Source organism: Nerophis lumbriciformis, linkage group LG25 (genome assembly GCF_033978685.3).
Source record: "Nerophis lumbriciformis linkage group LG25, RoL_Nlum_v2.1, whole genome shotgun sequence".
Classification (NCBI taxonomy): Eukaryota; Metazoa; Chordata; class Actinopteri; order Syngnathiformes; family Syngnathidae; genus Nerophis; species Nerophis lumbriciformis.
In genome coordinates, this window is record NC_084572.2 from 29,337,336 (window position 1) to 29,351,641 (window position 14,306).

At 37.2% G+C, this 14,306-nt stretch overlaps 1 protein-coding gene across 2 annotated transcripts in view; it reads right to left on the reverse strand.

The window, feature by feature from the left end:
• The window catches only part of LOC133621796 (voltage-dependent T-type calcium channel subunit alpha-1H-like), a 108,302-nt gene that overhangs the window by 3,600 nt on the left and 90,396 nt on the right, over nt 1–14,306 (reverse strand). For both annotated transcript variants that reach the window (XR_012051168.1, XM_072916083.1), the window contains exons 28-32: nt 12,203–12,281; nt 8,080–8,201; nt 5,760–6,032; nt 5,514–5,664; nt 1,767–2,305 (exon numbers count right to left, since the gene is read on the reverse strand). Coding sequence is in view for 1 of the 2 variants with exons in the window: in XM_072916083.1 (XP_072772184.1) it covers nt 1,767–2,305; nt 5,514–5,664; nt 5,760–6,032; nt 8,080–8,201; nt 12,203–12,281 (1,164 nt within the window). In the remaining variant the exon portion in view is untranslated. The remainder of the gene's footprint in view (nt 1–1,766; nt 2,306–5,513; nt 5,665–5,759; nt 6,033–8,079; nt 8,202–12,202; nt 12,282–14,306) is intronic.

Here is a 14,306-nt window from a genome sequence, read left to right on the forward strand (position 1 = left end):
GTTAATATTTTCAGGATTTATTAATTTATTTAATAATTTTGGTAATATGTTTTAATGAATGATGACGTGTTTTATTATTCATTTCAAGATTTAATTAATTATTTCATGATTGTATTCATTATTGAAATTAATTAATGCAATTATTTGTACAATAATTCAGTTAATTATCGATTTAATTATTTCATTATTCAATTAATTTGTTTATGATTATTTTAGAATTTGATCAATTATTTTAATATATTTAATGTAAAAGTACAGTTGTGAAGTGAAGTGAATTATATTTATATAGCGCTTTTCTCTAGTGACTCAAAGCGCTTTACATAGTGAAACCCAATATCTAAGTTACGTTAAAACCAGTGTGGGTGGCACTGGTAGCAGGTGGGTAAAGTGTCTTGCTCAAGGGCACAACGGCAGTGAATAGGATGGCGGAAGCGGGGATCGAACCTGCAAGCCTCAAGTTGCTGGCACCGCCCCCAGTTAAATATTTAATTAGTTATTTCGTAATTCAGTTAGTTATTAAATTATATCATTACTTTTTTCACAATTTAAATCATTATTTAATTATTTTATTAATTATATTATGATTTAATGAATTATTTAATTATTCCATGAACCTGTGTGTCGACACTTTATGAATTCATTTTGTCCGTCAAACTCAAAGACGAGTGTGTGGAGCCTAACACCTGATTGGCTATCCGTTGTCATTTTCATGACCAAATTGGAAGGTGTTGAAATAGCGTGTAAAATCATTCGTTCTAATCTGTAGCCATGCTACTATTAGCATTTAGCAAGCGCATTTTGAAAAAGCGGAACCTTACTCGAGCAACAAAGGTATCAAAGTATGTGAAGTAATTGTAGTACTGACTAATCACTAACATTTATTTCAGTTTTTGTGATATTGAATGAAATAAATTGATGAATTGGAGTAAAAAAAAATAAAAAATGTAAAAGCACACAGGTCTCTGCAGCTGTCTGCTAGCGTTGCTAATCTTGCATGATGTTAAAATACAATGTTAGCATTTAGCTTGCAACAAGATGTTAAAATGAAATGTTAACATGTAGCTCGCATTGCAATGCTAGTGTTGCTAATCGAGCATATTGTTAAAGGGTCAATTTAGCATGTCGTTCAGATAGCTATGCTAATTTTGTTAACCTAGCATGACGTTAACATGTGATGTTAACATGTAACTCGCGTAGCTATACTAGGGTTGCTAATCTAGCAAGACGTTAAAATACAATGGTAGCATTTAGCTTGCAACAAGATGTTAAAATGTAATGTTAACATGTAGCTCGCATAGCTATGCTGGTGTTGCTAACCAAGCATATGTTAAAATGTCAGTTTAGTATGTCGTTCAGATAGCTATGCTAATTTTGTTAACCTAGCAGGATGTTAAAATGTAATATCAACATGTAGCTTGCATAGCTATGGTAATATTGTTAACCGAGCATATTGTAAAAAGTGTAGTTTAGCATCTCGTTCAAATAGCTATGCTAATTTTGTTAACCTAGCATGATGTTAAAATGTGATGTTAACATGTAGCTCGCGGAGCTATGCTAATTTTGCTAACATAGTATGAAGTTAAAGTGCCATGTTAGCATGTAGCTCGCATAGCTATGCTAGTGTTGCTCACCTTAAAGTGTCAGTTTAGCATATTGATCATATACTGTAGCTATGCTAATTTTGCTAACCTAGCATGATGTCATAATGTAATGTCAGCATGTAGCTCGCAAAGCTAGGCTCGTGTCAAAAAAATGTAAAAGCACACCTGTCTCCGCAGCTGTCTGCTAGCGGTGCGGAACGAAGCGGGTCTCTTGAGGACAGAACTGTCTGGAACGTAGGAGGGGCTCAGCTTGTTCCGGTCCAGACTCTCCTCAGGACTGAGCCAGTGACAGCGCCCCCTGCTGGCCGCGTGCAGAGGACTGAGGCCGAGGGACGGGTGTCTGTCCACGCTGTAGCCCGACACCAGCTTGGATCGCTCCTGCTCGCCGTCCGGCCTGTAGCCGTCCATGCTGTGGGCGGAGCTCAGTCTGTGTACGCGCGACACCCGGGCGGGGCTGAACTGGCCTCCGTCCATGCTGTGAGCCGAGTCCAGTCGCCGTCTGTTGGCGCCGCGGCAGGCCTCCGCGCCCTCCGACGGGTCGGCTTGCTGGGGGGAGTAGCGGTCCATGCTCTGGGAGCTGCTCAGGCGGATCATGGGCCGGGTGACGCGGCCCGACCCCAAGCAGGCGTGGCTGAAGGCGGGCAGCGCTCCTGGGACCTGCAGGAGGGAGCTGCACCCGCTGGAAGCTAGTGACGACACGGAGCCTAGAAAAAGAAGGGAAACTTTTCTACGCGTGGGGAACTTCGCTTTGATCAGAAAAATAACAGAAAAATCCGCAGCTTATTCCAAAATGATTGTGTGTCTGTCTCCTATGTACAAACCCCGTTTCCATATGAGTTGGGAAATTGTGCTAGATGTAAATATAAACGGAATACAATGATTTGCAAATCATTTTCAACCCATATTCAGTTGAATATGCTACAAAGACAACATATTTGATGTTCAAACTGATAAACATTTTTTTGTTGCAAATAATCATTAACTTTAGAATTTGATGCCAGCAACACGTGACAAATAAGTTGGGAAAGGTGGCAATAAATACTGATAAAGTTGAGGAATGCTCATCAAACACTTATTTGGAACATCCCACAGGTGAACAGGCAAATTGGGAACAGGTGGGTGCCATGATTGGGTATAAAAGTAGACTCCATGAAATGCTCAGTCATTCACAAACAAGGATGGGGCGAGGGTCACCACTTTGTCAACAAATGCGTGAGCAAATTGTTGAACAGTTTAAGAAAAATATTTCTCAAGCAGCTATTGCAAGGAATTTAGGGATTTCAACATCTACGGTCTGTAATATCATCAAAGGGTTCAGAGAATCTGGAGAAATCACTCCACGTAAGCAATTAAGCCCGTGACCTTCGATCCCTCAGGCTGTACTGCATCAACAAGCGACATCAGTGTGTAAAGGATATCACCACATGGGCTCTGGAACACTTCAGAAACCCACTGTCAGTAACTACAGTTGGTCGCTACATCTGTAAGTACAAGTTAAAACTCTACTTTGCAAGGCGAAAACCGTTTATCAACAACACCCAGAAACGCCGTCGGCTTCGCTGGGCCTGAGATCATCTAAGATGGACTGATACAAAGTGGAAAAGTGTTCTGTGGTCTGACGAGTCCACATTTCAAATTGTTTTTGGAAACTGTGGACGTCGTGTCCTCCAGACCAAAGAGGAAAAGAACCATCCGGATTGTTATAGGCGCAAAGTGTAAAAGGCAGCATGTGTGATGGTATGGGGGTGTATTAGTGCCCAAGACATGGGTAACTTACACATCTGTGAAGGCACCACTAATGCTGAAAGATACATACAGGTTTTGGAGCAACATATGTTGCCATCCAAGCAACGTTACCATGGACGCCCCTGCTTATTTCAGCAAGACAATGCCAAGCCACGTGTTACATCAACGTGGCTTCATAGTAAAAGAGTGCGGGTACTAGACTGGCCTGCCTGTAGTCCAGACCTGTCTCCCATTGAAAATTTGTGGCGCATTATGAAGCCTAAAATACCACAACGGAGACCCCCGGACTGTTGAACAACTTAAGCTGTACATCAAGCAAGAATGGGAAATAATTCCACCTGAGAAGCTTCAAAAATGTGTCTCCTCAGTTCCCAAACCTTTACTGAGTGTTGTTAAAAGGAAAGGCCATGTAACACAGTGGTGAACATGCCCTTTCCCAACTACTTTGGCACGTGTTGCAGCCATGAAATTCTAAGTTAATTATTATTTGCAAAAGAAAAATAAAGTTTATCAGTTTGAACATCAAATATGTTGTCTTTGTAGCATATTCAACTGAATATGGGTTGAAAAGGATTTGCAAATCATTGTATTCCGTTTATATTTACATCTAACACAATTTCCCAACTCATATGGAAACGGGGTTTGTATACTAGGAACAGTAAAAGCCCTAATATACTGCCTTGGGGGACTCCACAGCTTACTGAGAGAGGGGGATGTGGTGCCCTTCACATCTACCACCTGTTGCCTCCCCTCCAAGTAAGATTGCATCCAGCTCGATGAGTTTTATGAAAACTAATCCCCCGATTCCTATTTTCAATAGTCCTCACATTTGAGCAGGAAAACACTGAACACCAGCCCGGCATCTTTGTTTTCTACCTGTTAACTGTCAGTTTAGGCTGCTTGCCGGCTCCTCATCACCACTTCAAGATGGCGGCCGAATTTCTCGCGTCACAGCAGCCAATGCTGCGTCTACTCCACACTATACTGTTGGATCCACGCTATACTGTTGGATAAGCTCAGAGCAATCGGATTTGATAAAGGAATTTTTGATTATAAATCAAATATTTTCATAGCTGGAGCATAAAAAACTAGAGATGTCCAATAATATCGGGCTGCCGATATTATCGGCCGATAAATGCTTTAAAAATGTAATATCGGAAATTATCGGTATCAGTTTCAAAATTTATGACGTTTTTAAACGCCGCTGTGTACACGGACGTAGGGAGAAGTACAGAGCGCCAATAAACCTTAAAGGCACTGCCTTTGCGTGCCGGTCCATTTACATAATATATGCGGCTTTTACACACACACACACACACACACACACACACACACACACAAGTGAATGGAACGCATACTTGATCAAAAGCCATACAGGTCACACTGAGGGTGGCCGTATAAACAACTTTAACACTGGTACAAATATGCGCCACACTGTGAACCCACACCAAACAAGAATGACAAAAACATCCGCACCGTAACACAACATAAACACAACAGAACAAATACCCAGAACCCCTTGCAGCACTAACTCTTCCGGGACGCTACAATATACATTCCCCGCTACCACCAAACCCCGCCCCTCCCCTCCTTCAACTTGTTTAAGTCGGGGTCCACGTTAATCAATTCATGGTGAAGTTACATTGTTTAATGCATCCAGCGGGGCATCACAACAAAATTAGGCATAATAATGTGTTAATTCCACGACTGTATAGATCGGTATCGGTTGATATCGTAATCTGTAATTAAGAGTTGGACAATATCGGAATATCGGCAAAAAAGCCATTATCGGACATCTCTATAAAAAACCCTTTTGAGACATTTTAAATAATGGTTTTAACAATATGAGAGCCTTCTATTCACAAAAAACCCACCAAATTACCGTATTTTTCAGACTATAAGTCGCAGTTTTTTTCATAGTTTGGCCGGGCTCCAGTGTGACTTATATATGTTTTTTTCCTTCTTTATAATGCATTTTCGGCAGGTGCGACTTATCCTCCGGTGCGACTTATACTCCGAAAAATACGGTAGGCACTTTTAACTGTCGGAAATGCAGCATTGAGGTTAGGTTTTGGACAACACACGTCATCGACATAATTGTGTGTCATGTGACACATTTTTAAAAAATGGATAAATAACAAAACATATTTATTGACCAGTGCAGACCTGAGTAGCTGTAGGCTGTGTAGCTCTCCACGCCAACAGGAGGAAAAGGAGGACATCTGAGCGGCTGGGTGTAGCTGTCACTAGGCAATGACAGCATGCGGCCGATGCTCAGCAGGTTTCCACGGCAACGGCCCTCGTCCTCCACCTGCACCTGCAGCGTGAGATCCGCCATCATTACCATCATCATCTTTTTTTTTTTTTTTTACACATGACAGACCGCCGAAAAAGCAAACTTTTTTTTTCAACCTGGGCAGGTGCGTCCCCGTTGTTGCCAGCGTCTCCGCCCAGCGACACGGTGCTGCTCCTCCTGTTGGCCTCCTCGCGCTCCCGCCTCTCCTCCATCTCTTCCAGCGCCGCCTCCTTGTTGCTGTCCTCCAAGTGCTTCATGAGGACGGCCACCACCACGTTGACCAGCACGAACTGAGCTGTCAGCACGAAGGTGACGAAGTAGACGGGCGAGATCAGCGGCAGGTAGGTGAGGCAGTGGCGGTCCTCGGGGCGGCACTCCCGCAGGGTGTCCTTGAAGGCATCACAAGGTGCCCATGTTTATAACGCTTGTTAATACCTCACACACAGTAATAGGACATTGTATAATAACAAGCCCCCTAGTGGCTGACAGCAGTATAGTTTACTCAATACAAATTGTTACACCCCAATAATTCACTTAATTGGTTATTTAACAAAACATTGGACTTAGATTTATATTAATTTTTACTCAAATAATAATAACACAGTATAATAATATTTTTATTTAAATATTTACATTTAAATGTAAATTAAAAATAATATTTAATATTATATTCACAATATTAATAATAATGTTAGCATGTAGCTCACATAGCTATGGTAATTTTGCTAACCTATCTTGACGTTAAGGTTTGATGTTAACATGTAGCTCGCATAGCTATGTTAGCATAGCTAATCTAGCGTGATGTTAAAATATAATGTTAGCGTTCGGCTTGGAAGAAGATGTTAAAATGTAATGTTAACATGCAGCTCGCATAGCTATGCTAGTATTGTTAACCGAGCATGATGTTAAAATGTAATGTTATCATGTAGCTCGCATAGCTATGCTAGTGTTGCTAATTTAAGTTTAGCACGTTAAAATATAATGTTAGCATTTAGCTTGCAACAAGGTGTCAAAATGTAATGTTAACATGTAGCTTGCATAGCTATGCTAGTATGTCGTTCAGATAGCTATGCTAATTTTCTTAACCTAGCATGATGTTAAAATGTGATATTTACATGTAGCGTGCATAGCTATGTTAGCGTTGCTAATCTAGCGTGACGTTAAAATACAATGTTAGCATTCAGCTTGCAACAAGATTTCAAAATGTAATGTTAACACGTAGCTTGCATAGCTATGTTAGTGTTGCTAACCGAGCATATTGTTAAAGTGTCAGTTTAGCATGTCGTCTAGATAGCTATGCTAATTTTGTTAACCTAGCATGATGCTAAAATGTAATTTTAACATGTATCTTGCATAGCTATGCTAGTATTGATAACCGAGCATATTGTTAAAAGTGTCAGTTTAGCATGTCGTTCAGATAGCTATGCTAATTTTGTTAACCTAGCATGATGTTAAAATGTGATGTTAACATGTAGCTCGCGTAGCTATGCCAGTGTTACTAATCGGGCATGATATTAAGGCGTCATATTTACGTGTAGCTCACATAGTTATGCTAATATTGCTAACCTAGCATGACGTTAAAACGCCATGTTAGCATGTCGCTCGCATAGCTATGCAAGTGATGCTCACCTTAACGTATCAGTTTAGCATGTTGCTCACATACTGCAACTATGCTAATTTTGCTAACCTAGCATTATGTCAAAATGTAATGTCGACATGTAGCTCGCATAGCTATGCTCGTATTTTTGCCTCATTCCTGTGCGAATCCTGCGAGCGACTAAAAAACATCAAAGAGCGGAACTGCTCGGGACTAGCTGCAGTACGCTCAAACAACCACCAGGTGGCATCTGTGAGCAGACAATATCATATCTTTCTTTTTCGGACTTTTCAGATCTTACTGGCTCGGTAGTGCGTTTTTTTTTTATAACTCATTGTTATCTTATCTATACCTATTTTTTATTAAAAACTAGTTGAAAAACAAATACATATTTTTACAATACAATCTTTTTTGTTAAGAAAACTATTACACGGCTCTTACAATGACAACATGGAAAAATAATAGCTGAAACCAACATTATTAGTTACATTAATTAGTTACATTTAATATTGTATTGTGTGATTGTGTGCTTAACTTAACTTCCTTTGAAGTGTTCTTGACATAATATATAAATGTCATTTTATTCTTAGTTTCTAAGCGCTATATAAATATAATAGACTTCACTTCTATTTAATGAATTTGTTTAAAAGCATGCACTACCAGCATCCACCCACAGGGGGAGACATGGCTAGACGAAAGACCTTGAGAGTAATTGTCCGCTATTGTTTCGAGGCCGCTCTTATTCCGACAAGAGTGGCGAGCTGTCACTTAACGCTCCACCTCGTCTCATAAAGCACACTTAGCGGCCGACAACAAAGCACTCATGCATGAGGAACAACCTTCATGATCCCGTTCCAGTTGTCCCCGGTGGACACGCGGAAGAGGGTGAGGAAGGCCATGCCAAAGTTGTCGAAGGTGGCGTGGCGGCTGAGGCCCTCGCACGGGTTCTCCTCGGAACACTCTAGAACGCGAACGAGAACGCTATTAGCAAGGTGCGCTTGGACCAGGGGTGTCCAGAGTGTGGCTCGGGGGGCCATTTGCAGGCCTCTTTTTTTCCTTCTAAAAAATAGTGTTGCAAAAAGCATAAAAAGTAGAATAAAATAGCAAACAGGAGTAATGTAACCAGAAAATGTTGCGATATTGACACTAATAACACAAAGCTGCCATGTGGGCAGTTTTTTTTTACTTCAAAATTGCTCCAAAAAAGTATAATCAACAGATAAAGTTAATCTAAAGATTTAAGCATTGAAAGTAAAAATAATATATATTGATAATTGACTTATTTTTTATTTTATGAGTGAGGGCCTTTTTGGGTCTTTTAGTCTGAACGCCAAACTGTCACTGTGCAAAAAATAATAATGAATTAAAAGCAAGGTTGGTATGAATTACTTTGATATTTAAATCTCCAATTTTTTCACATCAAATATTCCACTTTGAATATTTTTTTGGGGGGGAAATATTGTATATTAAATTTTTTTGCCAATGTAATGTACATTTTCTGCTGGATCTACTCTCTATTTTGTGCTGTAGCTGTTACATATGCTGTAATATTGTACATGGTAATTGGGATTTGTTATATATTGTATATATTATATGAAATTAGAAAGGAATAGAACAATATAATATATCAGTATATATTATATTCTGGATATATAATATGTAAATATTACATTAATGTTATATTTTATATTGCTATTGTGGTAAATTTTTTATCTACACACTTTGCCGGTTGGTAGAGTGGCCGTGCCAGCAACTTGAGGGTTCCAGGTTCGATCCCCGCTTCCGCCATCCTAGTCACTGCCGTTGTGTCCTTGGGCAAGACACTTTACCCACCTGCTCCCAGTGCCACCCACACTGGTTTAAATGTAACTTAGATATCGGGTTTCACTATGTAAAAGCGCTTTGAGTCACTAGAGAAAAGCGCTATATAAATATAATTCACTTCACTTCACTTTATACCTTTTGTTTTCTTTTTGTGCCCTTATGTGCATTATCCTTTCCATCCATTGTTACTGAGCTACTGTGTGGAACAATTTACCTTGTGGATCATTAAAGTTTGTCTAAGTCTAAGTCTAAGTCTATAAAAAACAGGATTTGTTTTGACAAAAAGGGCAAACAAAACATTAAAAAATATGTAACTTTATGTCAACAGCTAGATCGGAGGTTGATCTACAGATTTATGTGTAAAATAAAATAAATATTGTACAACTTATGACTGAGACCCTTTTGGGTCCCTGGGAACTTTAGTGTGATTTAAGGTATTTAAGGCTTTCACATCAAATATTGCATAATTTTGTGTTATTTTTTAAACTGTCATAACTCAAAAAATAATAATGAATTAAAAGCAACGTTGTTATGAATTATTGACCTATTTAAGACGTTTATTACGTCAAATTAAATATTGTACTTTGAATATTTTGAGGGAGAAAAATTGCATTTTTGTTTTCTGCCATTAAAACAGTGTTTTCTTTGGAAAAAAAAGGGTAAAAAACATTTTTAAAATGTTTAACTTTATGTCAACGGCTAGATTGGAAGTTGATCTACAGATTTAGTTGTAAAATAAAAAAAATATTGTACAACTTATTTTTAACATTTTTATGACTGAGACCCTTTTGGGTCCCTGGGAATTTTAGTGTGATGTTTTTTTTAAACTACCATTGTCATTGTTCAAAATAAATTAATGAATTAAAAGAAAACGTAAAAGAAAGATTGTTATGAATTATTTATATATTTAAGGCTTTCACATCAAATATTGTACTTTGAATATTTTTGTAGAGGAAAATATTGCATTTTTTTGTGTTGTTTTTTAAACTGTCATAACTCAAAAAATAATAATGAATTAAAAGCAATGTTGTTATGAATTATTGACCTATTTAAGGCGCTTATTACATCAAATTAAATATTGTACTTTGAATATTTTGAGGGGGAAATATTGCATTTTTGTTTTTTGCCATTAAAACAGTGGTTTTTTTGAAAAAAAAAAAGGGTATTACATTTTTTTTTTAACTTTATGTCAACGGCTAGATCGGAAGTTGATCTACAGATTTAGGAGTAAAATAAAAAAAATATTGCATGACTTATTTTTAAAATTTTTATGACTGAGACCCGTTTGGGTCCCTGGGAACTTTAGTGTGATGGGTTTTTTTTTAACTACCATTGTCATTGTTCAAAATATATTAATGAATTAAAAGAAAAAGTAAAATAAAGGTTGTTATGAATTGTTTGTATATTTAAGGCTTTCACATCAAATATTGCACTTTGAATATTTTTGTTGGGGAAAATATTGCATAATTTTGTGTTATTTTTTAAACTGTCATAACTCAAAAAATAATAATGAATTAAAAGCAATGTTGTTATGAATTATTGACCTATTTAAGGCGCTTATTACGTCAAATTAAATATTCTACTTTGAATATTTTGAGGGGGAAATATTGCATTTTTGTTTTTTGCCATTAAAACAGTGTTTTCTTTGAAAAAAAAAGGGTAAAAAACATTTAAAAAATGTTTAACTTTATGTCAACGGCTAGATCGGAAGTTGATCTACAGATTTAGGAGTAAAATAAAAAAAATATTGCACGACTTATTTTTTTAAATTTTATGACTGAGACCCTTTTGGGTCCCTGGGAACTTTAGTGTTTTTTTTTTTTTTTAAACTACCATTGTCATTGTTCAAAATATATTAATGTATTAAAAGAAAAAGTAAAATAAAGGTTGTTATGAATTGTTTATATATTTAAGGCTTTCACATCAAATATTGCACTTTGAATATTTTTGTTGGGGAAAATATTGCACAATTTTGTGTTATTTTCTAAACTGTAATAACTCAAAAAATAATAATGAATTAAAAGCAATGTTGTTATGAATTATTGACCTATTTAAGGTGCTTATTACGTCAAATTAAATATTGTACTTTGAATATTTTGAGGGAGAAATATTGCATTTTTGTTTTTTGCCATTAAAACAGTGTTTTCTTTGAAAAAAAGGGTATTAAATATTTTTTCAACGTTATGTCAACGGCGAGATCGGAAGTTGATCTACAGATTTAGGTGTAAAATTAAAAAAATATTGTATGACTTATTTTTTACATTTTTATGACTGAGACCCTTTCGGGTGCCTGGGAACTTTAGTGTGATGGGGTTTTTTTAAACTACCATTGTCATTGTTCAAAATATATTAATGATTTCAAAGAAAAAGTAAAAGAAAGATTCTTATGAATTATTTTTATATTTAAGGCTTTCACATCAAATATTGCACTTTGAATATTTTTGTAGAGGAAAATATTGCATTTTTTGTGTTATTTTTTAAACTGTCATAACTCAAAAAATAATAATGAATTAAAAGCAATGTTGTTATGAATTATTGACCTATTTAAGGCTCCAATTACGTCAAATTAAATATTGTACTTTGAATATTTTGAGGGAGAAAATTGCATTTTTGTTTTTTGCCTTAAAACAGTGATTTCTTTGAAAAAAAAAAAAAGGTTAAAAAACATTTAAAAAAATGTTAACTTTATGTCAACGGCTAGATCTGAAGTTGAACGATAGATATTTCATTGTTTATTTCCGATTATGTTTTAACACTTTAATGACTGAGACCCTTTTGGGTAATCACCAAAATTGAGGGAGGCCCAATAAAAATGGTATTGTTTTCAAAACGACAAATATCAAAATGGCCCTCGCGTGCTTTTATTGTTCATTGTGCGGCCCTCAGTGGAAAAAGTTTGGACACCCCTGGTGTGAAAGGAGGACGGATGTGGGAATACGACAGAGTGAAAAATTGACATAATTAATGCATAAACATGTATGCGGGTTACGCAAGCTGCTGGCTTTTGACACACACACACACACACACACACACACACACACACACACACACACACACACACACGCACACACACACATACATACACACACAGTTTGAAACACATGCACATTCTGTACATGCATGTGCACACACACTAACCCAGTTTTCCAAAGAGCTCAACTCCCAGAGCTGCATAGATGAAGAACAGCAACATGAAGAGCAGACCCAGATTCCCCACCTAGACGGACACATATACATACACACATACATATATACAGCATGATACACACATAGGGACACACATAGAAAGAGAGAGAGACAAACAAAAAGAGGCCGCAGGCCCGCTAAGCTTTATTGATGCTCCCACTTAAGAATACCGAAGATATCTGGAGCTCATTTGTTCTGATAACAAAGGAAGTGAGAGCGGCGGCGTGACTTCACTTCGCCTCCTTGCCGTGTTCGCCCTGATGGCCCCAATAGATGATTTACAAGCATACTGATGAGGTCATACGCTCTTTGTTTGTTTGCTGCTGCTGCTGCTGCACGACATCTGCATAGCAACCACGCCTATGGATGCTGGAAGATTTCATGTTATGTCGAAAATGAAACAAAAAAAATACAATAAGTCAAAGGTTGCAATTAGGGATGTCCGATAATATCAGACTGCCGATATTATCGGCCGATAAATGCTTTAAAAAAATGTAATATCGGAAATTATCGGTATCGGTTTCAAAAAGTAAAATTTATGACTTTTTAAAACGCCGCTGTGTACACGGACGTAGGGAGAAGTACAGAGCGCCAATAAACCTTGAAGGCACTGCCTTTGCGTGCCGGCCCAATCACATATTATCTACGGCTTTTCACACTCACAAGTGAATGCCATGCATACTTGGTCAAGAGCCATACAGGTCACAAATTTGTTAATGAAAACTACAACTAAGATGCACGTTACAATTAAACAGCTGGTGCGTAATAAGTACAATACTTACAGTATTAACACTTTTTAGGGCACAACAAAAGACTAGATTTAGCAAAGACTGAACTGACTAGCCAACACGCTAAACTATACACTCAGCAAAAACTGATTCTTGTATACTTAGAGGAATATGATACAAGTGATTTTACGGTGCGTTCAAGGACTGCTTAACAGAGTAGGACACCACAACGCCCGCCAGAACACTCTTATCAGTGAGTCATAAGAAACACAAAACATGCAAAATGTGGGACTTTCTAACAATGGGTCTATTTATTTTGGTTATTCAAAAAAAAAATCAATAATGCCAAGGAGAAGCCGTACAGACAAGTGGATAAGATGAAAGTGCAACCATTGTTAAGTCAAGAACAGGAAAAGATGCATTTCATCCAGGAGGGGCACTTTAAACTACTGAAAATAACAACAAGAAGACATAAATAATATTTCACACTTTGTTGGCAGCATTTTACTTTCCTAAAAAAGACGAGCCGTAAGTCACGGGTGTCCAAAGTGAAGAAAGAGGACAATATTGCAGCCACGCTTCCGTCAGTCTACCCCAGGGCAGCTGTGGCTATGAAAGTAGCTTACCACCACCAGGTGTGAATGATTGATGGATTCTACATGTAAAGCGACTTTGGGTCCTTCGAAAAGCGCTATATAAATCCCAGTTATTATTAATATTATAGAAATTAAAATGAATGAAATATTTTGTTATATTTTACACACATTTGCGTATATTGTTTATATAATCTTATTATGGACATCTTTAATGCAGAAAATGTTTTTTACTTTGCAGACATCCAACAAATAAAAAGCCGCTTTGACTCTGAATGTGTTTGGACTATTAATAATTGTAGACTTCATACTTTTCAAACACCTTAAAATACTTCCAGACTAAATTCTCTTGGGAAACCCTAAGGGATCTCAGTCAACATTTGTCAACAAAGTATATTTTTTCCACTCGTACACAAATAGATACTCGCCACTCTTTTATCCCCGTTCTACACGCCAACATCACAACACGACGCAGAAAATGCTGCTGACATAATGTGACACTTGTACATTTTCTATAACACAATATCTACAACACAATAGCTATCTCTATAACACAACAACTATAACACAATAACTATATATAACACTATAACGATAACACAATAGCTATAATCTATAACACAACAACAATAATACAATCCCTACAGACTAAGTATACATCACAATATCATGTAACAAAATAACTATAACACAATAGCTATATCTATAACACAACAACTATAACACAATAACTAA